The 24,506-nt window shown below is 50.0% G+C and overlaps 8 protein-coding genes across 8 annotated transcripts; 4 read left to right on the forward strand and 4 right to left on the reverse strand.

Annotated features, from left to right (window-relative positions):
• Positions 1-336: 336 nt before the first annotated feature.
• Positions 337-2,508, reverse strand: PMZ80_002631 (uncharacterized protein; the record flags this gene model as incomplete). Its single annotated transcript, XM_064871063.1, has 2 exons — positions 337-2,377; positions 2,504-2,508. The coding sequence occupies 2 exons, from the start codon at positions 2,506-2,508 to the stop codon at positions 337-339; spliced, it is 2,046 nt and encodes a 681-aa protein (XP_064733516.1).
• A 608-nt stretch (positions 2,509-3,116) lies between these two features.
• Positions 3,117-4,814, reverse strand: PMZ80_002632 (uncharacterized protein; the record flags this gene model as incomplete). The annotated part of the gene is made up of 1 exon (XM_064871064.1): positions 3,117-4,814. One exon carries the CDS (start codon positions 4,812-4,814, stop codon positions 3,117-3,119), a length of 1,698 nt encoding a protein of 565 aa, XP_064733517.1.
• Positions 4,815-7,164: 2,350 nt separating this feature from the next.
• Positions 7,165-8,917, forward strand: PMZ80_002633 (uncharacterized protein; the record flags this gene model as incomplete). The annotated part of the gene is made up of 4 exons (XM_064871065.1): positions 7,165-7,430; positions 7,960-8,253; positions 8,308-8,659; positions 8,729-8,917. The coding sequence occupies 4 exons, from the start codon at positions 7,165-7,167 to the stop codon at positions 8,915-8,917; spliced, it is 1,101 nt and encodes a 366-aa protein (XP_064733518.1).
• A 1,459-nt stretch (positions 8,918-10,376) lies between these two features.
• PMZ80_002634 (uncharacterized protein) lies at positions 10,377-11,308 on the forward strand (the record flags this gene model as incomplete). The annotated part of the gene is made up of 3 exons (XM_064871066.1): positions 10,377-10,501; positions 10,548-10,913; positions 10,981-11,308. The coding sequence occupies 3 exons, from the start codon at positions 10,377-10,379 to the stop codon at positions 11,306-11,308; spliced, it is 819 nt and encodes a 272-aa protein (XP_064733519.1).
• Positions 11,309-12,380: 1,072 nt separating this feature from the next.
• PMZ80_002635 (uncharacterized protein) lies at positions 12,381-14,458 on the forward strand (the record flags this gene model as incomplete). The annotated part of the gene is made up of 4 exons (XM_064871067.1): positions 12,381-12,906; positions 13,020-13,327; positions 13,378-13,493; positions 13,552-14,458. The coding sequence occupies 4 exons, from the start codon at positions 12,381-12,383 to the stop codon at positions 14,456-14,458; spliced, it is 1,857 nt and encodes a 618-aa protein (XP_064733520.1).
• A 278-nt stretch (positions 14,459-14,736) lies between these two features.
• PMZ80_002636 (uncharacterized protein) lies at positions 14,737-16,813 on the forward strand (the record flags this gene model as incomplete). The annotated part of the gene is made up of 4 exons (XM_064871068.1): positions 14,737-14,741; positions 14,867-15,573; positions 15,630-15,793; positions 16,103-16,813. 4 exons carry the CDS (start codon positions 14,737-14,739, stop codon positions 16,811-16,813), a joined length of 1,587 nt encoding a protein of 528 aa, XP_064733521.1.
• Positions 16,814-17,380: 567 nt separating this feature from the next.
• Positions 17,381-17,814, reverse strand: URE2_1 (glutathione S- transferase, nitrogen catabolite repression regulator; the record flags this gene model as incomplete). The annotated part of the gene is made up of 3 exons (XM_064871069.1): positions 17,381-17,506; positions 17,561-17,714; positions 17,768-17,814. The coding sequence occupies 3 exons, from the start codon at positions 17,812-17,814 to the stop codon at positions 17,381-17,383; spliced, it is 327 nt and encodes a 108-aa protein (XP_064733522.1).
• A 3,121-nt stretch (positions 17,815-20,935) lies between these two features.
• PMZ80_002638 (uncharacterized protein) lies at positions 20,936-23,557 on the reverse strand (the record flags this gene model as incomplete). The annotated part of the gene is made up of 1 exon (XM_064871070.1): positions 20,936-23,557. The coding sequence occupies one exon, from the start codon at positions 23,555-23,557 to the stop codon at positions 20,936-20,938; it is 2,622 nt and encodes an 873-aa protein (XP_064733523.1).
• Between the last annotated feature and the right edge of the window lie 949 nt (positions 23,558-24,506).

A 24,506-nucleotide genomic window follows, 5' to 3' on the forward strand; every position in this document is an offset into this window, starting at 1 on the left:
GCAGGATGGAATGGCAGGGTCAATCTGGGACATCAATGATACACATGGCACATAAGCATGGAGGCAGAGTCTTGTGGCTCTTCAATATCAGTAGGGTCTTGTACATCAGAGTACGATGTATTCTATGGATTGTTTTGGACAGAATGGACGAATACGTACCTTCTCTCCTGGGTTCTGAAAGCGTTATGATATGATGTTATCACCTTCCATCGCTTATGCCTTCCGTTTTCACAAGGTTTCATGTCCTTTTGCCCTTCGACTAGAGGGGCAAAAGGCGTCTCGCACTTCGAGGTCTTCACATAATCCCGTCTGATTAAGCTCAGGAAGCACAATCCTTCAAATAATGTTGAACCACCTGGCCGCATGATGCGCTTCCGCGAAGCCAAGCATCAGGTCATCCTCTCGACTGTTTTCAGCTGGAACACTGCGCTCAGTAGCATCGCTCCACGTCTTCCCATTGCATGGCATTCCTTTAGCGCGCACATAAGCGTCACCTACCAGCTCGAAACAAGGGCCCAATGGCCCAAGTATAAACAGCGCTTCGCCTCCATAGAGCAGGCAGATAAGATCTTCGGTTTTGGTAGCAGGTGGACCCATTCCAATCATACCCGTTGCTGTTGCGAAGAAGCGCCGATTCATAGCCTTGGACCACAATTCGTGCCAATACATCGGACGATCCTGGCGTGAACCCAAAGGTAACAAACGGTGCAGAAATCTTGGCATCTTGCGTCCATCGGTGGTCGAAGGCTGCTGACACTCCTCCAAGAAAACCTCAAAAGCTTGTGTATGCGATTGCTCTAGCTCTGCGTCCATATTGACCCTGTTAGATCCACAAGTCAAACATACCGCCAGATCTCTCATATAAGACGCATCATCTGCCATGCGCTTCGTACGACCGTGGTGTACGCACCACTTGATTGCTGCAGCCAACTTCCGGGAGTCTTTCAACAGATCAGTCGTGAAGACTGGACCGATCAAGGTGACCGTGTCTACGGTGAGACCCCTGAGACTTAGCGTGAGGGACTCCTCCAATATTCTGGTTTGCAGACCGAAGCTTGCACCGATCCTACTTTGATCAAAGACTGATACATTGTAACACGCCCCGCTATCGTTGGAAGTCTCACCGTGAAGTTTGAGCACCCATGAAGGCCAATGAACATCCTGAGGGAGTTGAGGCAGAAGGCAGCCACAGCTCAGCCAATTCACAAGGCGTCTAGCTCTTGTAGTGCGTGTTTTAGGGCTCTTGTACCACACAGCAAATTGGAGGAAAGACAGATCACCGGCTTCGTATAAAGCAAGACGGATGGCTCGGGCGTAGACTTCCACCAAACGGGTATCATAACTGGTAACGATAGCAGAAGCTGTGTCCACGCGAAGCAGACCAAGCAAGCCATAGACCCTGTCTTGAGTCTTGCTGCAGCCAGCTCTGTGCGTTCGTCTCAGCTGATTCCCAAGTGGTCGACCTGCAGGTCGATACATATTCGAAGCACTCTCAATGCCAAGATGGTCCGACCCATCGAAGTAACGCATGTACCTCCTATGTACCATCCACCGTGCCGCCAGAACTACTTTCTCCGCATCGATCGAGAAGGAGCCCATGTAGATCGTCGCGTTCTTCGCAAGTCCTATCTCCTGTATGACCCACAGTCTGCAAAACCACGGAGCAGAATAGAATGTCCGCAAGTTTGGCCAGTCACAGTCCGGCAAGGGCGCATTGGAGTACTTGAAGCCGGGCGACGCGTCAGTTCCATACAGGTGATCGTTGAGATATTCTAAGCTACCTATGGTTTCCAGGCATTGCGCGTATATCTTCTCAATTGACTTGATTGCGTCAGCAGTAGAACTCTGGGCGGGTCCCAACCATATTAGGACTGTGACAGCTTTCGAATATACCTCCTTCATGATGGCGACTTGCTGGGCCTTCTCTGGAAGATTTTCCTGGTCAATACAGACCGCATCGATCCACAACGAATGTGGAGAGACTTTTGAGAGGTTCCGAATTGCGACGGCGGCGGTCTGAGGTATCGTAGCATCCTGACCATCGATCACGATGCGTGCGCGCTTCTTGCTGGTGCCCCAGCAGTAAGACACGGCAACAAAGCGCTCGACTGGCGCGTTCCCAAGAGAAATGTGTTTCAACTCGCATCGTAGAGGGGTGCGATCACTTATATGATGGCCAGTCTGGACGCGGAGCACTCTGATTTCTTGGGCGCTTGATTCGGGTCCACGATAATCGTAACCACTCGCCATATAGTCCTCGGCCTTGTCCTTCAAGGGGTCAGAGCCCGACTCAAAAGAGAGTGCGTATTCATGTCGGCTTGACGGTCGATACTTGTTCACATCCCCTTTGGGCTGGAAAAGTTGCTGCATGGCCTGTCTGCAGGTTGGTAGTACAAGGCAGGTCAACGTGTTGCGTTTGCGATTCGCTTGTGGTCGCTTTCTCTGGAGGCTAAGTGTTGGTGCATGTTGCGGGTTCTCCAGTTGGCTGAAAGTTGACAAGCACTGCATCGAAGCGAGCAATCATAGTACTTGGCAGCATGAAGAGCCAACAAGTGATGAGTTGGTACATGTGTTGATTCTTGGTGTGAGTCTCGAGCATCCTATCCAGTAGTATAGGGTCGGCTGATACCAACTGCAGGGGAAACATGCTATGGTGGGGAACTCGGGCGGTCATGTCCTAAGATGGATTTAATACAATGCGCCCAAAACATCAGCCCATGATTGACCGCAGTGGCTGCTTCGTTAGGCACAATTTTGGGGCCTCGAGCACGACTCTAGACAGGTTTAGCAGCCACCCTGGACGACTCTGGGGTGGTCGTATACCCTCAGATGAGGCAGTCCTAGACCCATAGTATCAGGAGATTACACACCAAGTTGTGGATTAGGTATATCATGCAGAAAGCAACATTATCTGCGAATGAAAGCTTCACCAGATGTAAGTCTGCCTCGGTCCGCTCCAAGCTTCTCGATATCTGTCATTCACCGTCTGCTAATGCCAAGAGAACATCGAGAAAAGCCAAGACCATTGGACGTAGGATTGTGGTAGACTTTGACACTACGGCACAGTTGGCGTTACCTGGAGGACTGAGAACGAGCGGAACGACGAACCACTGACACTACCAGGGAGTCCAGTCACTTCCATCGACATGGACATAAACTTGTGCGTCTGCCGCTTCATCCTCGCCATCCGCATCCACAACAGCATACTTGCTTCCCTGCATTTTCTTCGGCTCCGCCAGCACACCATAACATCCATTTGTCGCGGTCGTGCTCAGACTCAAGCTCTTCACTGGTTGTCCGGTTTCGAGCGGAACTTCCACAATAGTCGGCGCCCACGATACATCGCTGGCAGGAAAGCTGACTGAGCTCTGCGTCCCATCCTCGTACTGAACAGTCATGACCAACGCTGCGTCCATCACTGGCCCGTCTTGCGCATACGGACCTAGATCATCTGTTCTCTGAAAGACAGGAATCCTGATGGGTCCTTCCCCAAAATCAAGCCCAGTCTGCACGAAAGTGGTATTATCTCGAACACGGCAATCAGGCTGATAAGACGGCATCACTGGCACCTTCCTCTGCCGCTGCTCCACCAGTGGGAGCTGCACCTCGGCAGCACAGGTGTACTCCTTGACGCGCCCACCTTCGTCGAACTCGAGTGGATACCAGTATGTACTAGAGATAGCTTGAGAATTATCCCCATGTTGAACCATACCTGCCCAGGCCAAGCTGATGGGGCTTGTACGATACCCCCATATTGCGGAAATGACCACTTCTCCGCCATTCGCAGTCGGAAGTTTGTTCAGCCCCTTGTTCTGTCCGCCACAGCCTCGCCCCGCGATGATGGTGCCTTGCTTAAGGTCGGGAGATATGACGCCGGCTTCGTTGCTCCAAGGGCCAAGCGGCGAGCTCGCAGAGAGGTACTGGATGGGCACTTCGCAATTCCCGCATGTTGGGCCTCCGGTGATGTACCATTTTCCACCAATGGTTGCGACGCCGATACCTTGGGAATCGACAGTGTCCATGACTTGCACCGTTGTGTCATTGGTGCCAACGACGCCAGTCAAGTCTGGCAGCAGCTTCTGAACCCACACATCCCACATTGGCAGGGAACCGCCTGCCGATTCTGGATCGAAGTTGCCGCGGAAAGCATCAGTGACGATGTAGTGACTACCGTCCTCACCTTGCGCAATATCGAAGTCGTGCGCGAGATGGTCTCCGGTCGCCACGGTCGCGTTCGACCATGGGCCTGTCGGAGAATCTGCCGTCAGATAATACAGTCCTCCAGTGAAGCCGAGCTCGTTGCCTGCCTTGAGCCAGAGGACGTATTTTCCAGTCGCAGAGCTATACAGAAGCTTCGGTTTCGTCGGGCTGCCCTTTACGCCTTGAGGTTGTACAAGGGTCTCGAATTTCCATGTTGTCAGGTCTGGGGATGTGTAGATTACAATTCCACACTGTCCACCATAATCGCCTGGTGGGAAGTTCTGATTGCGAGGGTAGCCCCCTGTCACGTTGCCGAGGAAGAAGCTGAATCTGCCGCAGGCCCATTTCTCAGCGAACATGTAGTACTGGTCGTTGTAGTAGAAGAGGCGGCCGTTGTGTTCTTCTATGGCGTTGCCGTCTGTGTCTACGTGGAGGACTGGCTTGCCGTAGCTGAGTGGTGCGTCTGGACTTGGTGGCATGCCATCGTCGCCGTTGAGGATGTCTGTGGTGACAAAGTTGCGGATGGTTGCGTATGGAATACCTGACGCTGTAGGGAGGCATTGGATGACTTGAGACCAGCCTACGATGGCGGCCAATGTGTATAGAAGCAACATCGTGTGATGACCAACTCTTTCCCTGTCCTTCTATGTCTGGATATCGGTTGGATTGCGCTTGTCTTATATCCGACTATGCTACATAGCGTGTTTTATGCCATGCAATACTCGGAGCGCCCAGGACCAGCTCCAAATGATGTATGTATAACAAGCAGGCATTTTAACACCCGAAAGTTGACGTCCCGAGGACACAGGCTTGACTTCCCATTCCTCAATAAACGTAGGGAGTTCCGATGTGGGGGTCATTGTGCTGCCTTGCAGGTACAGTGATATCCAAGCTTCTAGTAGAAGCTACCTGCGCTAAAAAGATCTCGCTACCAAGGCGTTGACGTAGTTGGACAGTGTCAAAGACCAGATCCGGAAAGATGAGCTCTTACAGTCGGGTTTGACTGTAGGTACTCCGACAGCCGATGCGAGCTTCGACACAATGTCAAGGCTACCCATTCCTGCAGGGCGGTCAGTCATTGGCGACTTGAGTTCGTCTCTACGATCTGCTGCTGCTAAGTAACGAGATCGTTTCGTTTAAGTTGGTCAGAAGAAACCAGTAGTGTATGGAACGTGATTGAGAGGTCCTCGACGAACTTGACGAGGAGGTTGCTCACGGCTCGGCCGCACCTGATCACGGCACTCGGGAGAAACCCCTGCACGTGCCATCTCCAGTGCCTTGGCGCTAAGGATGCCAAGTATGTACCTCAACTCCCCAATTTCTCAATAACAACAACGCGGGGCCCCATGGCACGGCAGTCCCGAAAGGACTCTCTACTCCGTGACCGCCTAGCTTACTTGGAAAGCGATGATCATTTTCATTACTAGTTCAGTCGTCTGGCTAGCAATATTTGACACTAATGTGGAGCCGAGCACAGGCAGATAGTATCGTGGAGCCGTGAGGACAGGTCCAGGACGATCCTTCACGTGCTTCGTATACTCCTGGTGCTCCCTGGGGAGCAAGGCGAGCACAGGGAGCACGCTATACCCGATATGGCCGTCATCGCCTGAGGCGCCTACCAATAGACAGCTTGTACTGTTTCTTGACTCTTTTCTTGACTCTTATCTGGACTTCTCGTTCAGGAAATACTATCAGAGGGAAGGTGAGCGGCAGCTATCAGACTTTTCTTGCGCCTTGCGTTTTCTGCTCAGTCCAGTTACCAGAACAGGGAGTCAAAATAATCTAGACTAAGTCAAGATTCTCTTGACTCTCAAAAAGGACGACCGAGTCATAGAAAAGTGGAACTCTAAATCGTAACTGTCGATAACCTCTTCCGGAAGTCTTTCACCTCTGTTTTTCCTAAACGAGGAGTCAAAACGAGAGTCAAAACATAATACAAGCTGTCTAATGGGTCCATGATCTGTCTCAACCGCTTGGCGGCCGTGTTTATTTCATTTGTCTGGTCGTGCTGAGGCTGGCGTGCACGGGCGTGTAACACCTTGTATGTCAATGTATGATATAAGACCCGACCTTAGACCAGCAACAGCATGATACTTTCGCGCCACTTCATTCTGACACCTAGTCAATATACCAGTCGTATCGGCCGAACTTCGAATAACGACCAGAAGAACTTTCTGATTCAGGTGTTCTAAGCCTTGCCGCTTATTCATAGCCACAGGCCAAGGGGTATTCGGCGTGATATCGGTGCCACCAAGAATCCTAGTGCGAGCGCCTGCTGGAAGAACTACCACATCTGACTGAGCAACGGCGTGCTAGAGTAGTCAATGCAAAGATCCTCCGAACTATGTTCAGCTTACTGCTGTATGCAGACAAACAGAGCATTTCGTTGTCAGTCATCCCCCTAGGAGCCAACTGTGAGCGGAAAAGCCGTATCTTTGTCATGCACGCTTCCTGCTGCCAGTTAGAGCAAGATATTGGATAGCAGAATCAACCAAGAAGCGATGTACGAGGTTTAGTAGGGCTTAATTGTACTAAGGGCTGCCGACCAATTAGATACTCCTGCATGTAGGTCGAGAATAGGATTAGCACGAAACTGTTTGTTGGACTAAGCCGAAAGTAGTGCAAGAGCCATACGTTTTGTGCAGCTACACTGCTCATACTGCGCAACGCATCCTCACGAGAAGGGAGCAAGCAGGGGATTGTCGTGTCACGAGTTTGTCATCATGACTGTTCATGCAGTGTTGCCAAAGAGTATCACTAAGCCTTCGCGAGGAGGTTTGTGCACCTGCCTGCGAATCTGGCTCCATCGTTCGGCAGCATTAAAGTCAAGAGAAAGAAGTCGGGGCTCGAGCTTCACACCTCATTGCAATCATCCGGATTGGAAACTAAGCTCCCTTGCTTATCCGAGCTTCAGCGCGAGCTCTTACTCCTAACTGAAAGGGCGTGGTAAAACAACCGGTCAAGATGGACGAAGAGAAAGTCGCCCGCAACAACGATGTCGATTCACGATACCACAATGATGCTAGTCATCCCATTCTCACAAATGAAGCCCGAAAGCAGTCAACGATGGTGCTCCCAGGCCAAGAAAGCAACAGCTCTGAAGGGCTTACGATCGTCAACCACGGCACTGCCAGTATGGAAGCTGACAAGGCTGGAAACGCAAGCGCTGCTCAGGACCACGAGCTCGGTGATCGTGGTTTCCAGAGGATAGTGAGAAATTTCACCCCCTCGTAAGTCTACGTGGCAGCCGTATTCTGTCATTTGTCCTAAGAGATCTGATGCAAGACAGGTGGTTCATCATCACAATGAGCACTGGCGTCGTCTCGATCTTGCTACACCAATTACCTTACAACGGTAACTGGCTCCAAATCATCTCCATCATCTTCTTCGTGCTCAACCTTGCCCTCTTTGTCCTCTTTACCTTCATTTCTATCCTGAGGTACATTTGCTATCCAGAACTGATAGTTTGTGTCCTTGGCCATCCACATCAAAGCTTATTCGTTGCGACATTTCCCGTAGGACTTGCGACACTGATTAATATGACCGTTCTGGTGTGTGTACCGGCATGGGGTCATGGTATGGCGACACTCGCGTGGGTGCTGTGGTGGATTGATGGCGTGCTGGCGCTGATCACTTGTTTTCATCTCACATGGGTAATGTCAGTCAGCTCCCTTATCATTGCCCTTGCTCCAACTCCGGACGGCAAACTTTCACAAATCTTGTCACATCGAAGCAGTAATGAGCTGACAACGTCAACAGAATGTCGAATCGGAGAGCAGAGCTGGAAGAGATGACAGCACTTTATCTCATACCAATCGTCGCCGTTGTGATCGTCGCCACTTCCGGAGGCCTCGTTGCCAAAGCTATACCCGATCAAGAGCACAAGCTGTGGACGCTGATCATCAGCTATATTCTTTGGGGATTGGGATCACCGTTGTCGTGGATTATCCTCACTATTTACTTTCTTCGACTAGCGGTCCACAAACCGGTCAAACGTGAGGTGATCGTGTCACTACTGCTCCCTATCGGACCTCTGGGCCTCTCCGGATTCAGGTGAGTCCACTTGACATCATTAACATTCCATATACAGTGGCTCATCCTTCGCAGCCTGATCGTACTTGGAAAGGATGCCAAACAATTCTTCTCGGAGACTAATAGTCTACCTCATGTGACGCATGCAGGCGAGATGTTGTACGTGATTGGCTTCGTTGTCGGCTTGATCCTTTGGGGCTTCGCTGTTGTCTGGTTTGTTGTTGCCGTAATCATGATAGCCACATCTGGTGGTTTTCCCTTCAACATGGGGTGGTGGGGATTCATCTTTCCCATTGGTCAGTTATCCCTTTTCCTTCCAAAGAAACTCGGAGCCATGCTTATGACCTTTGCATCAGGTGTCTTCACGCTATTGACGATGACGATCGGAGAGGAGTTGGAATCACGTTTCTTCAAGATACTTTCTTGTGTAAGTGACATGCTCTCTCGTCCCCTCTTGCTTCACAGCGGCTTCTGACGTCTGTCACTTATGCTGCAGGTGCTCGCAGGAGCGTGCGTCCTAATGTGGCTGGTTGTCGCTGCTGGGACGGCGCAGCGGTCGATCACCGGCAAGATGTTTTTCGCACCTTGTTTAGGTACGGATTTGTACCAGAGAAGGAAACATGAGGAGAGCCAAGTTGGGGAAGAGTCAGAGCGAGACAAGTTTCCACCGAATCCCGTGCCGTGAAATGCGAAATCGCTTTTCGCATAAGTACTCTTATTTCTGGGTATTATAGTGGCACGCGTACGATTCAAGAGTTAACGGAGTCAAAGGTAAATGAGGTATCGTGGTATTCATAATGATTGCACAGCCTTGACATAAATCGGTAAATCTGCCTTGCTGTTCGAAACTGATGCAAATGATCTTTAATACGTCCCTTAGCCAATAGGAAGACGTGAAAGATCTTGCCGACGAGGCCAGCTTTCAGCCTAGCACTTAACGCGTCGTCTGACGCCCTGTCTGATCTCCCGTAGTATGGTGGATAATATCTCGTAGAGCATACATACCCCGGAAAAGCAAGATGAGCGCCTGTTTCTGTTCATTTTGGGCAAGTCAAGCGTGACGAGGTGCTCACCTTGCTTTTCCGGGACGTGGCATCATATACTGTTCGCATGAGTTTCCTGAATTTATTGCTACGCCAAGGCCGTGCAATCGTTATGAATATCACGATGAGCCAAGTTTTTCGACCGTAAGTGCTTATGCAAACAACAATACATGACTATCTCAACTCTGGAATTCAGAACACATCACCGTCAGCAAGTTGGATCGACGACACTGCAGTACAACAATTGCTAGTGCAAATAATGCCTTCGTTTGCGCTGCGTAGCGGCTACCTTTTCGGGCAACATCATGCCACAGCAACATCACCTTTTTGATTCGAATCCAAGATCCAGATTACCGTTATCTCGCCAGAATGACACAGCCCGAGGGAGGGCGCGCTTCGCTGGCCTGCAGCACTTGCAAAGCGCGGAAAAAAGGGTGTGACAAAAGTTTGCCGACTTGCGGATATTGCTCCAAGCGAAGCCTTCCGTGTTGGTACACTCCATTTCCTGGGAAGGCAGGTGCGACAGCGGTAGTTGACGACTTGAGTAAGCGTGTTTGGGATCCTCAAGCGCTTGTATGGAATCGGAATGATCCGTTGAGCTTCGAGAGCTTCACCATTCTCAGGGTCGCCTCTTCGCCGCCAACAGCTTTTGCATACGATCCATCCCATGCGAACGATAGCATGAGGTTCAGTGACTTGCTTCGTGCCTATACATCCCACGTCCTCAGATGCCTCAACCTGCAAGTCGCTGAACTATGCCATTGCTTCTTCAGTGGCTTCCATCAGTGGCTTCCAACGATATCGCCTAGAACGTTCATTGAGAGGGCTATGCAGCTTTCGATTGGTGTTCTCGATGCACAGGATTCTATCCTTTTGCTTGCAATGTGCCTCGTTGTTCTTCGTCCTTCCTTAGACTCTCCAGTCAAGTCCCCAGACAGCCTTAAAACCCTTTACTTGACAGTCAAATCATGCTTTGCCAAAACACAAGCGATTATTGCCGCCACGGTACCTCTCGTACAGGCTGGAGTTTTGATCGCTGCCTACGAATATGCGACGCGACTGGCGGAAACAGCATACATATCTATAGAGGCATGTGCCACGATGGCCAATGTGCTCGGTCTTGGTCGAAACCAACTACAAGGAGATGAAGACCGACCAGATAATGAATCATTAATGAAGACTTTAGAAGAACGCAATGTGTGGTGGAGTATTATTGTCATGGAAAGGCAAGTATAGAAATTCCTTACAAAATGAGCCCTAACACTGTCGCAGACTTGTCGTAGCCGAGCTCGCTGAACGAGGTCAACTGCCGACGACCAAATTCCCACCTAACAACTTCTACCTGCCGGCAGATCTTCCCTACAACCAGGATCATGATGCAGAAGCTGCCATTGGGTTCCAATGCGCTGTACCACTAGGTTTGCTTCACAGCAACAATGTCAGCAGCTTTGGGCGTCAGGTTCAGGCGGTCTCTATGCTTGACCAATCCCTCCGTATATTAGGCTCCACGGAAGCCAGTCTAGTTAGTCTTCGAGTGACTGAAGGGCTTGATGAGAAGCTCCAAGCATTTTTGACCTTGATTATGCGCGAATATCACGTTCCTGGTCGTCAGTGCGGCGCAAATGCAATCGTGATCAGGTACGTCCAAGCACTTAGACAAAGTGTACTGAAACATGCTGTCATGAATCATGCTTACATATAACAGGACACTCTTCCTTCTCCATCAAGGGGTGCTAGACCAGCTTTGTGACGGAGCAGTCGAAACTTCTATGATACGGAAGAAGACCAAGTCGTGGGCAGCAATAGACTCGGCTGCCAAAATGATGTCTGACATTGCAGGTCACCACACCGAGCGTGTTGCCAACATCGACATTCTCCCGATCTGTGCTTCTTACAATGCCCAAATTGCCACGAAGCATATCGCAGCGCATCAGGATCACACTGACCAGAGCGTATGTGCTGCGCTGCAGTCCCTGGAAAGTTTCGACAAAGCGTTTCGGCAGAGGTGGCCTGCCCACGAAAGCCTTGAGTGAACAATAGTTATTGGCATATGCTGAGTTTATGCTCTTTCTACAAAACAATTTTAGCGAAGGCCGAATAAATGGAGATCTCAAGATCACAAAGTTGAACCGAAAGGATTCTTGGGGGTAAAAGCTTCAAAGCTGGATCGTCGCACTTTGGCTGAATCAGAGCACCAAGCTATCGCCAGAATCCAGGCACCTATTCGACAATAAGATCAGTCATGTTTTAGCGACCTTGGGCGAAGAATGCTGGATAATGCTCTCCTTTTCCCGTCACTTTGTCGCAAAGCATTGTACCGCCGCATGGAGGAGACTTTTCTGGTCGATCATGCATCTAGATCCAGTTATTCACCAGACAGCCACATGATCATCCCTGGTTGTAATTTTAGGCCTAACTCAAACGAGACAAGCGGCGGCCGACAGCCAAGAGCACCATCCCCTGCATTTTGAGAGGGAAGTGACAGCACTGATGGGTATGGACAGCTACTCCCTAGACACTTACCCTGGCACCCGAAAAGTGACTAGGACATACCTTCGCGGACACCGATCACACATATTCAGCAGCCAACATGCATGACTTTATCCCAAGCTGCAGCCACATAACGCCACAAGTAGATTTTGTGATCAACCTAGCGCTGCACGACCTGTCAGCAGGTGTACTGAACCAAGTGTCAGTAAGATGGTGTGGTGGGAACTGTGAAGAAAGGGACAGAGACCATCTAGGTTAGGACTGCTCTTACGCGAGGTACAGATACTCATGGAAATGCTAAGCGATTGCTCCTGGAATGACAAGTCGGTCCGGAATGTGGTCCAGCCGTTCGAGCCGATCTCGTTCCTCCCAGCATGCTGTCCGCTGGTGATCATTGGAAGCAACCTGCACGATAACCTCCAACAAGGACCAACGGAGCATAAACGCATGGCTGACCAGGAGCACTACATGTGCTCAACTTTGGACTTTCCAACATGGGCCTAGAGACTTTTTAGTCTTTGCAAAAGCGTACAAAAATGCTTGCTACAGATTGATCGATTTCTTGACTTCGAAGCCGCTTTCGGCATTTGTGGAACAGAGGGAGAGATACTACCGATGGCGTCAGTGCAATCCGACCAGAATGAGCAGAGCAAAGAGAATCAGGGTACGCAGGTTGAGGAGAATCCACTGCTCTTCATAAATCGCTATAGCAAGGAGCCATTTAGCAGACATCATGGGCCCACCAGGACAGCTGTCAATGTGCATGTTCAGCGTACGATACGAAAGAAGAAGCAGCACGATGCTATGATGAGATTGAAATCCAGCGAGTTCAGCAAAAGACTTCTCAAACATGGAATTGCGGAAATGGACCCGGATAGAGACGTCGCTTCACTGCACCAAAATTCAACTTACCTCAATCACCATCCAATCCAGACACCCTCAAGGTCAGATGACACAAAGCTGCAGTCGGCACCTGAGCACATTCTAGAGGCTCAATTCGACCGGCAGCGACAGGCTGGGAATTCGAATCAAATAAGGACTTCCCAACTCGTTACAGTCGAGATCCCAGCTCCATTCCCTGACACCCTGATACCTCTACCGCATTCAAAGTCGAGGTCTGTTAAGATTGCTTTGGCCTTTTGTAAGTCAGTCCCTCGCCGGGTGGCTGTCAATCTTCTGTTGGGGGGGTGGTCTCTCGAATAGTCCTTGACAGGCTTCATCCACACTAAGGCATACTAACAGTACTCTGAACAGTTCTGCAGACATTTATACCACGAGTTTTCCCCGTTCCTTCCCAAGCTAGAGAACATAGGCAGTGGGTTATTCAGAGAGCAGTGACTTCTCCTGCGCTGTACTTTGCAATCTCGACCGCTGGTGCTGTCAGCCTTCTGGCACTGTCAAGGAGTTCGTTCCGTCCATGCCAGGACAGAGGAATCTCTCAGTATGACGCAAATTTACTTGAGACTGTTGCCATGAAGCACCTTCGCTTCTCCCTCGACAGTGCAAAGCCATTGAACTCAGTGATCTTGATCTATGTTATCATGTGTCTTATGGTCACAGGGGTACAATCGCTCTTCTCATATCCGGTTAGATAATACTGACCCGCTCAAAGATCGTCAACGGAAACATGAACGCAATCCAAGTGCATTCAAGTGCACTTTCACGCCTCATTCGATCTCAAAAGGCTCAGATCGCCATACCAGTGCATGTCATGGAGACATTCATCTCGTAAGCAATTGGAGTCAGCCAACTCTCGCCCGACAGACCACTGAGATTCTTGTATCAGAAGTTGCTACATTTCCAGCATCATAACTCGTCAGCCACCGCTTCCTCCGCCATTCTATCCTACAGAGATGACGAAAGCCGATGTTTATCCTTTGCTCGAACGCATCATTGCCTCCAATCCTCATCTCGCAGACCTAGGCCAAGCCTTCTTTGATCCTTCGATCGAAGCGGCACTCGGACAAAAACTCGCGCAACTCATTCGAAATATGCGTGCTATTATGTTATGGCGCGAGCATTATCATCATACGCGACAACAATCCAGCGATAGTGAAATGACATACTTCCACAACCTATTATGGAGAACATGCTATCTGGCACTCAATCTCCCCTATGCAGCAGCAGCAGCAAAAAGCAGCTTTGAGAACCACTACCGAGACATGCCGCCAGCAGCTGCACATCAATCCCACCATCGCCATCAGGGTGTGCAAGAGCCATGCCGCATTGCCCTGCTGATCTTCTGGAACGCTTGCAATCAGGTGAACCGGCCTGGATCACTACTCTACAGAACCTTAGCTGCACAGCTCGGTATGGCTTTTAGAGAGGGACTGGCAGCAAGCAACCTTCAAGGATCCTCTAGCTTGTGGGAGCTCTTTGATGAGCATTTGCATGGGATGCTGCTGTGGGTACTGCTGCTAGGAGCGTTCATAACGCACGACGTAGCATTGCAAGGTGGAGCCGACAGTGATGAGGTATTCTTCATACGAACCATTGCAGAGTATTTGCGGGTGACTTCTGCTAAAGGCAAAAGGCATGATTGGAAGGAAACTGAAGGCATGCTGAAACGATTCCTCTACTTGAAAGACATCTTTGGGAACGGCATGGAGCAATGTTGGGTTGAAATAATGGAACGAGAAAGGAATTCACAATACAACACTACCGTGTTTAGAGCAGAGGATACTGGTAATTAATATTTTCGCTCATTACGGAGGCCTTTCGTATTATAAATTGACGTTTTACTACTACCACATTGCCGCCACCAAAACAAAGTAAAGCACAGGGTAGAGAGGAGTATAACATACCAGTCGGTGAACCGTGACTAAGTATCACACTAATTACTACCATATTACTCATCTGACGCTCCCTGGCACATGGCTATGAGTAATCATCAAAATGACAACCAGCCGCTGACTCAAGTATGGCTTATAAGCATGGCAACTCCGCTCCGGAGCGCTTGGTATCATGCGCGATGTGGTCAGAATATAGGAATTGATGCGCTGACATAATGGTCCTGATGGCTCTGTGGTTGTTACCGCCTCAACTATTTCTTGGAGTGTGTCCAGGAACAGTATAAAAGGTACGACTCCCACGACATCCAGGCCGAACAGCGAGAACAGTGACGCACAAGGCAAACACAAAGTTGTCCCACAGATTGTCCTCAGAACGAATATCACCTCTTCCGGCACAATGGTCGTGTACGTCATCACAGGGGCATCCCGCGGGTTGGGCTATGAGTTCATTCGGCAACTCAGTCAAGGCGATAATATCGTCTTTGGACTCGTCCGTACCAAAGCAGCAGCTGAGACAAAGGTCTCTGAAGACGGTCTCAAGAACGTCCACATCATCTCCGCCGATGTCACTGACACTGCATCACTTCGCGCTGCTAGGGCTGAAGTCGAGAAGATTTCGCCGGTTGTCGACGTGCTGATCAACAATGCCGCCATTCTCTCGCCCAAATCTGCATTCAATAGCTTGAGTGACTTTGAGGACGACCCAGCAGTGCTAGATGAGGAGATGAACACCAATTATCAGACCAACGTGCTCGGTGTCATCAAGACGATCAACACTTTCCTACCTCTCGTCAAGAAGAGCAGTATTAAAAAGGTTGTCTCAATAACGACCGGCCTTGCAGACGACAAGCTCACCAATGACTATGATCTGTATGAAGCTGGCCCCTACACCATCTCGAAGGCAGCATTAAACACCGTGGTGGCGAAATACAATGCTCGACACGGCAAGAGCTCTGATAAAATCTTGTTTGTTGGTATTAGTCCTGGATTGGTCAGTACTGGAAATGATGTGCAGCGTAGGTTTTGTCAGTGGTATAGTTCTTGTGTTCGGTGTGCTAATGACTTCCACAAGCTCCGCCGGACTCGACGATGCCGCAGAAATTTGCCAAGGCTTTCCCTCATTTTACTGGGCCGATCACGCCAGAGGAGTCAGTGAAGGCAGTCATGGCGGTGGTCGAAAAGGCCAAGGTGGATAGCGAGTATGCTGGTGGGTTTGTGTCTCATTTTGGCAACAAGGTTTGGCTGTGAAGTAACAAACATGCACCTGAGAATGTCGAACAGTTCAGTGCGTGGTTGAGATATAGTGCCGCCACGAATGCCACAAACAGTGCTGCATAGTCGTGACTAGTGGTCGCGACTACTCTTGGCATTGATCACGTGTTGCCAAGCCGAGCTAACACCGGTCAGGCCTACCACGACTAGCACCTTTGGCTATATCTTGTATCTTGGCCACACCAGATAGGATTTTCTTCTTTAGCTCTTAGATACCTGTTTCACCCCACACGCCTTTCCGCAGTCTAGTGAAGAAACTGATCCATGTCGCAGCAGGGTGTCATCGGCTTGATCGGCGGCATGAGTTGGGAAAGCTCAGCCGAGTACTACCGGATCATCAACCAGGTCGTCCGGTCACGCTTAGGCGGCCTGCGCTCCGCGCGATGCCTGATGTGGTCGTTCGACTTCGGTGAGATCGAGGGATTGCAACACGCTGGGCGCTGGGATGACGCCACGGCGCTGATGATCGATGCCGCGAAGCGCTTGGAGCGAGGAGGAGCCGACTTCTTCCTGATCTGCACCAACACCATGCACCGGATGGCCGACCAGGTACAGTCTGCTGTCCACATTCCACTGCTGCATATTGCCGACCCCACGGCGGAGCGGATCAAAGCGCAGGACATCAAGCGCATCGGCCTGCTCGGCACCGCGTTCACCATGGAGCAGGACTTCTACAAGGGCCGGCTACAGCACCGTTTCGGCCTTGATGTGCTGATCCCGGAAGCCGACGACCGTGCAACCGTGCACCGGGTCATCTATGATGAGCTGGTGCAGGGGCGGGCTGAACCGACGTCCCGCAGCGCCTACCGTGCAGTGATCGCTCGCTTGGTCGAGCGGGGCGCCGAAGCAATCATCCTCGGCTGCACCGAAATCATGCTGCTGGTGAAGCCGGAAGACAGCCCTGTGCCGTTGTTCGATACCACGGGCATTCACGCCGAAGCCGCTGTTGATCGTGCACTTTCGCTCGTGAGTGTTACGAACTGACCTCGTCTCGGCCGGGGCCGCCAAGAGCGGATGGGCAAGAATTGTCATTGAAGAGCCATAAAAATCTATCCATCTAGTGTAACGTAGTCTGAGAACAGAAGAATTCATCCAATCATTCTAACACCAATTCCAGCATCGTTGCCTGAGGGTCGGAGTTCGTGGTCTCGAATTAAGGTAGCAGACCATGTTCAGCCCGTCCGCGAGCCATGTGCTCCCTGATCTTCTTCACCGACTCTCTTTGTTCCATAGTTTTCAGCCACTTCACATATCCTGGAAATCGTTCTTCAAATCCTTCCAGCTTATTCAACTCTCTCAGTACTCCTTCGCCAATCCAAGCCCAAGTGACGGACGACAGATCAGCATAAGTACACTTGTCTCCAACGAGCCATCCGGTACCATTTTCTCGAGCGCTGTATCAAGAACTCCAGTCACTCGAAATATCTCGGTCACGTAGCGGTCTGTCGCAGACGGAACCTTCTCAGGGTGGAAGCGACCGAACCAAGTCGCTTGGCCAAAATATGGTCCTTGGCCTGCCATAGATGTTAGGGACCCCCGGGCGGAGAGGCTTTAGGGCGCACCAGAGATTTGAAATGCGAGCCACTGCTGCGTAAGGTGCTTCTCGGGGGACATCTTGTACGAGATCTTCCCATCTTTGTCATATTGATCGACGAGGTACTGGATGATGGCTCCTGACTGTCACTTCTATGAGATTCCTTGCACCAAATCGGACTATGCTGGGTCACGTACCTCCCAGAGAGTGATATCAGTATTCGGATCCTCGATTGCTGGTAGACGGCCATTGACGTTGATCTTCGTGAAAGCCTCTCCCTTGACTTCGGATAGCTCCAAGAACCGGATAGTATAAGGAAGTTTGATTTCTTCGAGCACCATGCAGACTTCCCTGTGTGCGAATACTATCAGTTAGAGTTTTCAGGTCGTCAGGGTTTGACTGACCAAGGGTTCGGAGCCCCCCTATGACCCCAGAGAGTCAATGGTTGCATGGCTACGCTTGACATGGCAAGCTATCTGAATGTCGGTCTGGCTTTGTCTAGCATACAGAGAGTAGCTAATGAAGAAGTCATGCAAGGAGGTATCGATTCAGGTTCGACAGATTATATATCTCGCGGCCATTGGGAAAACCCTGCAGTACATATTCATCGCCCCATGGCCATTGACAAATTAACCTTGATATGTAATCTTCACTGGTCCATATGATGCGAGAGCCCTTGAGATACAGATGAACTAGAAGGGCTAAGAGGCAGAATGCGACCCGCTATGACTGAAAACAGTAACGTAGGGGGTGATGTAGCCAATCAAAAGCCTTGCGAAAATGCTAGCGCCGTTGGCCCCTGTTCGTCGTCAATGACGCCGAAGCGATTGTTTATGCTCACCGGCGCAAACTTACATCCGCAAGATTTCTCGAAAACACATCCTGAGGTCTTTCGCCCGGTGGATAGCATGAGAGACACCTTAGGGCGTAGATCTTTTATGGGCGAGTACTTCCCAGAAGCTTCACCGCTTTTCAGGCTTCTCAGATATGGTCAATACTGGTCATCCAAGCAAGGGCTGTGGAACCTGTAGGATCAGGCGCATCAGATGTGACGAGACAGAACCCGCTTGCACAACTGTGCAAGGTCAAAGAGAATCTGTCTTGGGTATAGCCTGCAGAAGGGTAAGCGCCAACAACCCGCAGTTTTGTCGGAGAGAGCGTCGCAGCAAGAATCTGAATCTGGAATCTCACCGCAGTGTGCTAGAACAAATGGCGCGAATTTAGGGCAGAAGAGGTTGACAAAGACATCTAACAGTGGAACCCAAGATGCCGCACTTGACCAGCAACTAGATTTGCGCGCCTTGCCTGATATCTCCCGATCTGTGCCAGCTCAACATTTTCTTAATAAAGCAACCTCTTCTAGCCTGAACGCTACGGACGCTGGCTTTCAGTCCCTTCGGGAATTGGCACAAGGTTTAGAGGCACGGAAGCAAATGCATGAGGAATATCAGTTAGCCATGCGCGAATTAAGGAATAGTCTGTCCTTCCCGCCTTACTCCGGACCGACTCTGCTGCCTATCTGTCTCTTTGCATTGTATGAGGTAAGAGAGACCAATCTAAGGTTACTTGGCGAATGACTGACAACGTACTCCGCTAGATGATAGTGAATGTTTCACCGAACGACAACACTTGGCAGATGCATCTCATTGGCTTATTAGCTGTGTTACGGCAAGTTGACGGCTGTGAAGCACAGCCATCTTCCTTGCTGAAAGCAGTTCACCTATTGGATTCCGGAGAACACATCGGGGAGTATCTCCCAACGATAACCATGGCTGACATCGAGAAGGCTGGTCTTGTTCTTGATATCGCCAAGCTCAAGCTCAGAGAGCAGATCCTTGAGATGAACAAGCTGTCTCAGACTGTGAGTGGTCTGCGACAGATCGACCTTGCTAAGCTTCGAAGTTCTGTGAAACACGTATACAGAAATCTAGGCCTCGTCCCCGTAATGCTGCAGAAGCATGCACGACTTCGAAATCTAGACGAGACAATAAGTCCAAGACCCAAAGAGCTATCAGTGTCCACGCCTAACACTGGCGATCATAGCAGCGGTGGCTATTGTGATTGTAAGTCCAACTACGTTTTCCGATGACGGTTGTCACTTACCTACTATAGTTCTGACGACTATGAGATGGAACGAATATAGGACTCTGCTCATTATTTCCGCCAATCTCCTGTGGCAAACAGGTGAACGCCTTCATTCAAGTAATTTCGAAGAGACAGCGGAATGTACAAAGCTACGTTCTGAGACTCTTGAAGCAGTCGAAGGCATCTACTCCTCAGCCGTAGCGTCGTTCTCAACAAATATTGCCAAGTTAATGAGCACGTCTCGCCGTACAGGCGTCCGATCGATCGAAATGAGTCATATGATCTCAGTCATATGGCCTCTGTATTGCGCTTCCAGGGCTCGCGGTGTTAGAGAAACCCAGCGTGAGCGCTTGAGAAACATGCTCCGGCAAGTCGGTGAGGTGGCAAAAGTCCCTATCGCGTTAAGCTTGGTATGATCTTCCAAGTCCATATCTGACCGGAGGTTAAATACTAAATATTGCTATAGTCAGCAATCGAGAGGAATGGAGATGTCTTCTCTGATACCTTGGCCGGATTGCTCATAGTTGGAACCAGTGTGACTAATAGGGTGGAATGTTTCTAAGTATTGCGGATGAGTTGCTTCATAGTATTTGGATCATTAGGTACTACGAGCCTCTAGATAATGATCGGCCTTAGAAATTACAACGCATCGCCAACGAACAAATACGACAGTAATAACGCAGGTCTCGTTAGGCTCGAGTCCTGAGAAATTGGCTAGGGCATCTCAAACCGGATAGAATGAACATATATCGTACACAACAAATTGTTCTTCGCAATCGACCATAGGGTCTGGAAAATAGGGGTTCCCGTTCGATCACCCGTACTCAAGCCAGGCGCCGACAGATTAGTAGTTGGGTCGGTGACGACCAGCGAATCCCTGCTGTCGATTGTTTTTGCCTTTTTGAGCACATTCAAATTGCCGTGTGGTGGTGGAGGAAGAATCAAAATTTTCATTCTGGGCAAATCTTTTTGGCCTTAGGCAGACATTCATGCTTAGTCGGGCCGAGATGGGCCGAACAACGTCTTGGCGGTACGGCAATGAGCACAAAAGGAGGCAGGCGAGGGCAGGCACGAGGTGAACACAATGTGACCTTAAGTATCGCTCGTTGAAGCTTACAGATGCGGTCGAGAAGGTAGGTGCAATATGTGGTGAACAAATGAATAGTAGCATTTGACGCAGTACGAAAAGCTTGTAGGCCAATGCTCAAGCATGAATACCTAGTTGAGCCCAGGTCACAGCACGTCAATACCATATCTCCATGTGTCGTCGTCTTTGCTGCGCTGGTACCTCTCTCTTTGGCTCCATCCGACCGATCCCTAAATCCATGACCATGTGTCCCGCGAAGTTTGCACTATTCGCATCAGGATTGGATGTTCAAGCCTGATCTGGAGTACTCCTAAGGAAAGAAGATATTGCACCTTCTTCCACGCCAGTATTCCGTGTCCAAAGAACAGCGTAGATGCATGTACGAGCATGAAGTTTGTTCTCAAGCGAAGCTACTGACAACCATTCTCTTATCTCCAGCTCTATTGACCCGTCTCCGATCCATCAGCCGCTTCTCAACGCCCACAATCTTCATCCAATTTGCGAACACTTCCGCAGTGACAGATTGACACTCTTGCCTGCCTCTACTATGGCCGATATTCGCATGCAGATGAGTGCTTCTATTTGGGACATTCATCCCTGGCGCATCTGTGCCAGATCGTGGTATGGGATACGGCGAAGGTGAAGGTAACTCTGCTTGTAGTGGACCCTCTCTAGCCCCTTCATTGTCAAGGTGGTCCACATCAACAATGACAATGTACTGGCCCAGTAGCAATACCTTATCCCCCACCTTGATTTCAGACTCTTGTTCTTCGACTAACAGCTTCCTTAACGGACTGACGAAGAATTTAATGGACTCGGACATCAACCAGATTTCTGCAATCTCTTCGTTGGCCCAGACGACTTTCCTGACTTGGTCTCGACAACATTCGGTGCGTAGTGTTTTGTCGTGCAAGCTTGCACGGTACGGAGACCAATAAGTAGCAATGCTTCGCTCGCCTACACTCGCAGGATAGATAGTCTGCTTGATTGGCTCATCGTTTACGTCAACGAGCATCTTTTCGAGCCTTTGCTTCTTCTGTTCCGCCAGGCCCATAAATTGATTGACCTCAGGTATCATGTCTCGAACAGACGCCATCGTGTGACGGACATCATCACTGACTCGGTGGCCTCTGTAGCGATCAAGTTCGTGTTCGACACACAGCACTGTAGAGCGCACACTGCGCAGATCTGCAGCAAGGTTTCGGATAAGATCACGACGATGGACCTTTTTGCCTTCAACTTTGTAAGCTACCGCCAGTATTTGGTCGCCGAGACGAGCCTGGTGAAACGTTAGTCTTCCACAGCTACGGACATCTTCATAGGTGATGACAGAATTCACTGGTCGTGGAAAATTCAATGTTTCGAGTCCGTTGGCGATCAACTTGACGATCTTGCCTTTCAATTTTGTTGATGCCAGAACTCCATTGATAATTCGAAGTATTTTGTTGATCTGCTGTATGGCGTGGCTAAGCTCTTGGTTTATGGCTTCTTCACTGATTGTAAGATCGAAAGTGCGTCTGTTGCCATCGGCCTCAGTCAGGCTGTAATCGCCGAAGACCATGCCAACAATCTTTCGGTTGTCAGTATTGTCGATGAGATAACGACGGCCATTGGTCAGGACAATCGTGACTTCTTGTGACTGGTCGTTGGTGCCAAGCTCAATTGATGGGATCTGATTGAATGTACAGTTGCTCTCGCCCTCATATTGTAAGTTGTTGAACACAAAAGTGTCCTTGAAGCCATCTTCAGGAGGGAACTGAAGCAGCCACGACTTTCTAGGTTGACCCATCTGCTCAGTGAAGCCAGGCAGAATATAACCACGCGCCAGAATCCGCTCAATAAAAGAAGTCCAGACACTTGCTTCGCTATCTGGCAAGCGCGAGTATTGGGTCTGCTCGACAGTGCCAAACATTTCTCGAACGAAAATGCTTGAATTAATTGAAGCAAGAGGCAAAACCTTCATTACCAGCATTTCTATGCTGCTGCGGTCAGACTTGATTTTGTAGGTCTTCTCCAAGAACGTAGCAATGCTACGTAGGTCCATGTCGTTCAGCAAGGAGATGAACAAAGTCAACATCTGCAGGACCCTTGGCCGAATCACAGCTTGACTATCGTTGTGTGCTCCGGGGTCTGACAACGCGTGATAGCATGCATCTGACTTGAGCACGATGTTCTTGATTGCAGCACTGGTAGCAATTGTCTCGAACATAGTACCGTGATCGACCCCGTATCTTGTGTTCCGGCTCTGTATGATACGCTGACGCGTGGACATGCGAAATAACACCGGACTGCGAATTGCTAGACGCCTTGCGTCCTCGATCATGACTTCTAGCAGCTCGTTGTAGTCTCTGGCGTCTGTGCTTAGCACTTGGCGGAAATTCGTGAGTAGATTAAGTAAGCTGATCTTGTTAACCTCGATGAGAGTCGCTTCGACATCAGCTGCTCCCGGGGATAACTCAGCAACTATCTTGACGTTGTTGCTGTCGATAGTGAGAACTCGATCATCGCCTCTCCTAAGCACCATCGCTGTTGAGGAACTGGCTGTTGCACTGTCCCTCATCATACGCTGTCGGGCTCTCGCAGCCACGTCAGGTGTGCAATCGGACTGCGTAAGGTATAAATCGTCATTGACCTGAATATCACATAGTAGGGTACCTGCCGTAAGAACTCTCCATGAAGGCGATTTCTGATTAGGCTCCTCTTTCGTCATATACTTTTGCTCCAAGGCAGCCACGGCCATTCTGTCAGCTCCGGGCAGGAACACAATGGCTACTAAAGGTTCAATGGCTGCGGGTACAATATCACGCAAAAGCGATCCTTGGAAGTATGAGGCTCTTGCATGACTATTGTCTGTATTTCGGTCAAAGGATTTATGGATCAGCTCGGATAGCTCAAGCGGAAATGTGGTATCGCCAATTTGCTGAAGCACGCTGGCACGGTTGGTGTTCAGTGCACTGCCGATCGAAAGTGCTTGGAAGTCTTGGTCGATGCTGCTAGTGTTGTCATCCATATACCGATCCATTTCCGACGGATAAGGAAGACAACAGAACTCGCTCTCCCAAAATCAACGTCTTTCCGTAGCAATAGCTTTTGGTGCTGATTCAACGTAGACAATGAATTTGTCAACGATTCTGACATATATGCCGAACATACAGTGGGTGTTGCATGTCTTGTAGTAAGAAGGACAGAGAGCGATGTTTGACGGCATGAGGTTGAAAATGCTGGTGTCAGCCGCAGTTGTAGACATGACAGTGGAGGGGTACACCGACATCTCTTTCGAGAACGCCTCTCAGCCTTAGATTCGGTTGCGAGCTAGTCTTGCCTGAAGCTAATGAAGGCAAGAGGTCCATTGCTTTCTCAAGGCCGACTTCTAAAGGTGCCACGGTCGGGGACTGCCGCTGTGGGAGGTACTGCAGGATATACTGGCTGGCGAGAGGTGCGATGATCAAGAACAGCTATGTATCCACTCTGCATCGCATCTTGCATACCGCGAATACAATATAAGCTAGTCAACACTGTAGTGATTTCGCGTGGCTTGGCACTTGCGATGCTCTCAGAAGCCTTGCTCAGCACGTAGACGCGGATTGTGGTGAAATTGGTCCAACGAATTTGTTGTCAAGTCGTGCAGCGTCATGGTAGAAGATCGTGTCGACGCCCGACAGGTCCGAAGTGGCATAAGGACTCTGGGCTGCATGTACACTATGCGCCATGAGTCAAGCTCGCAGGAACAGATTCGGACAGACGTAGAAAAAGACCGGGTATCCTCGTCGAACATATAAAGGCATCAGGAGTTGCAAGTGCCAAGTCATTACTCGGGCTCCTGAGAGTCCTGCTGTCGGTTGTTTTCGTCTTTTCATCGACCTCATTGTCGAGCTTGACAGTGACGATTGCACAAGCGATACATATACTCGAAAATGACAGATGCGACCGACTTCGTTCCTGCCTCATGAGGTTATGCCAAGTCTGCATCG

The sequence above is a fragment of the Knufia obscura genome (assembly GCF_036327395.1).
Source record: "Knufia obscura strain CCFEE 5817 isolate CBS 148926 chromosome Unknown scaffold_2, whole genome shotgun sequence".
Classification (NCBI taxonomy): domain Eukaryota; kingdom Fungi; phylum Ascomycota; class Eurotiomycetes; order Chaetothyriales; family Trichomeriaceae; genus Knufia; species Knufia obscura.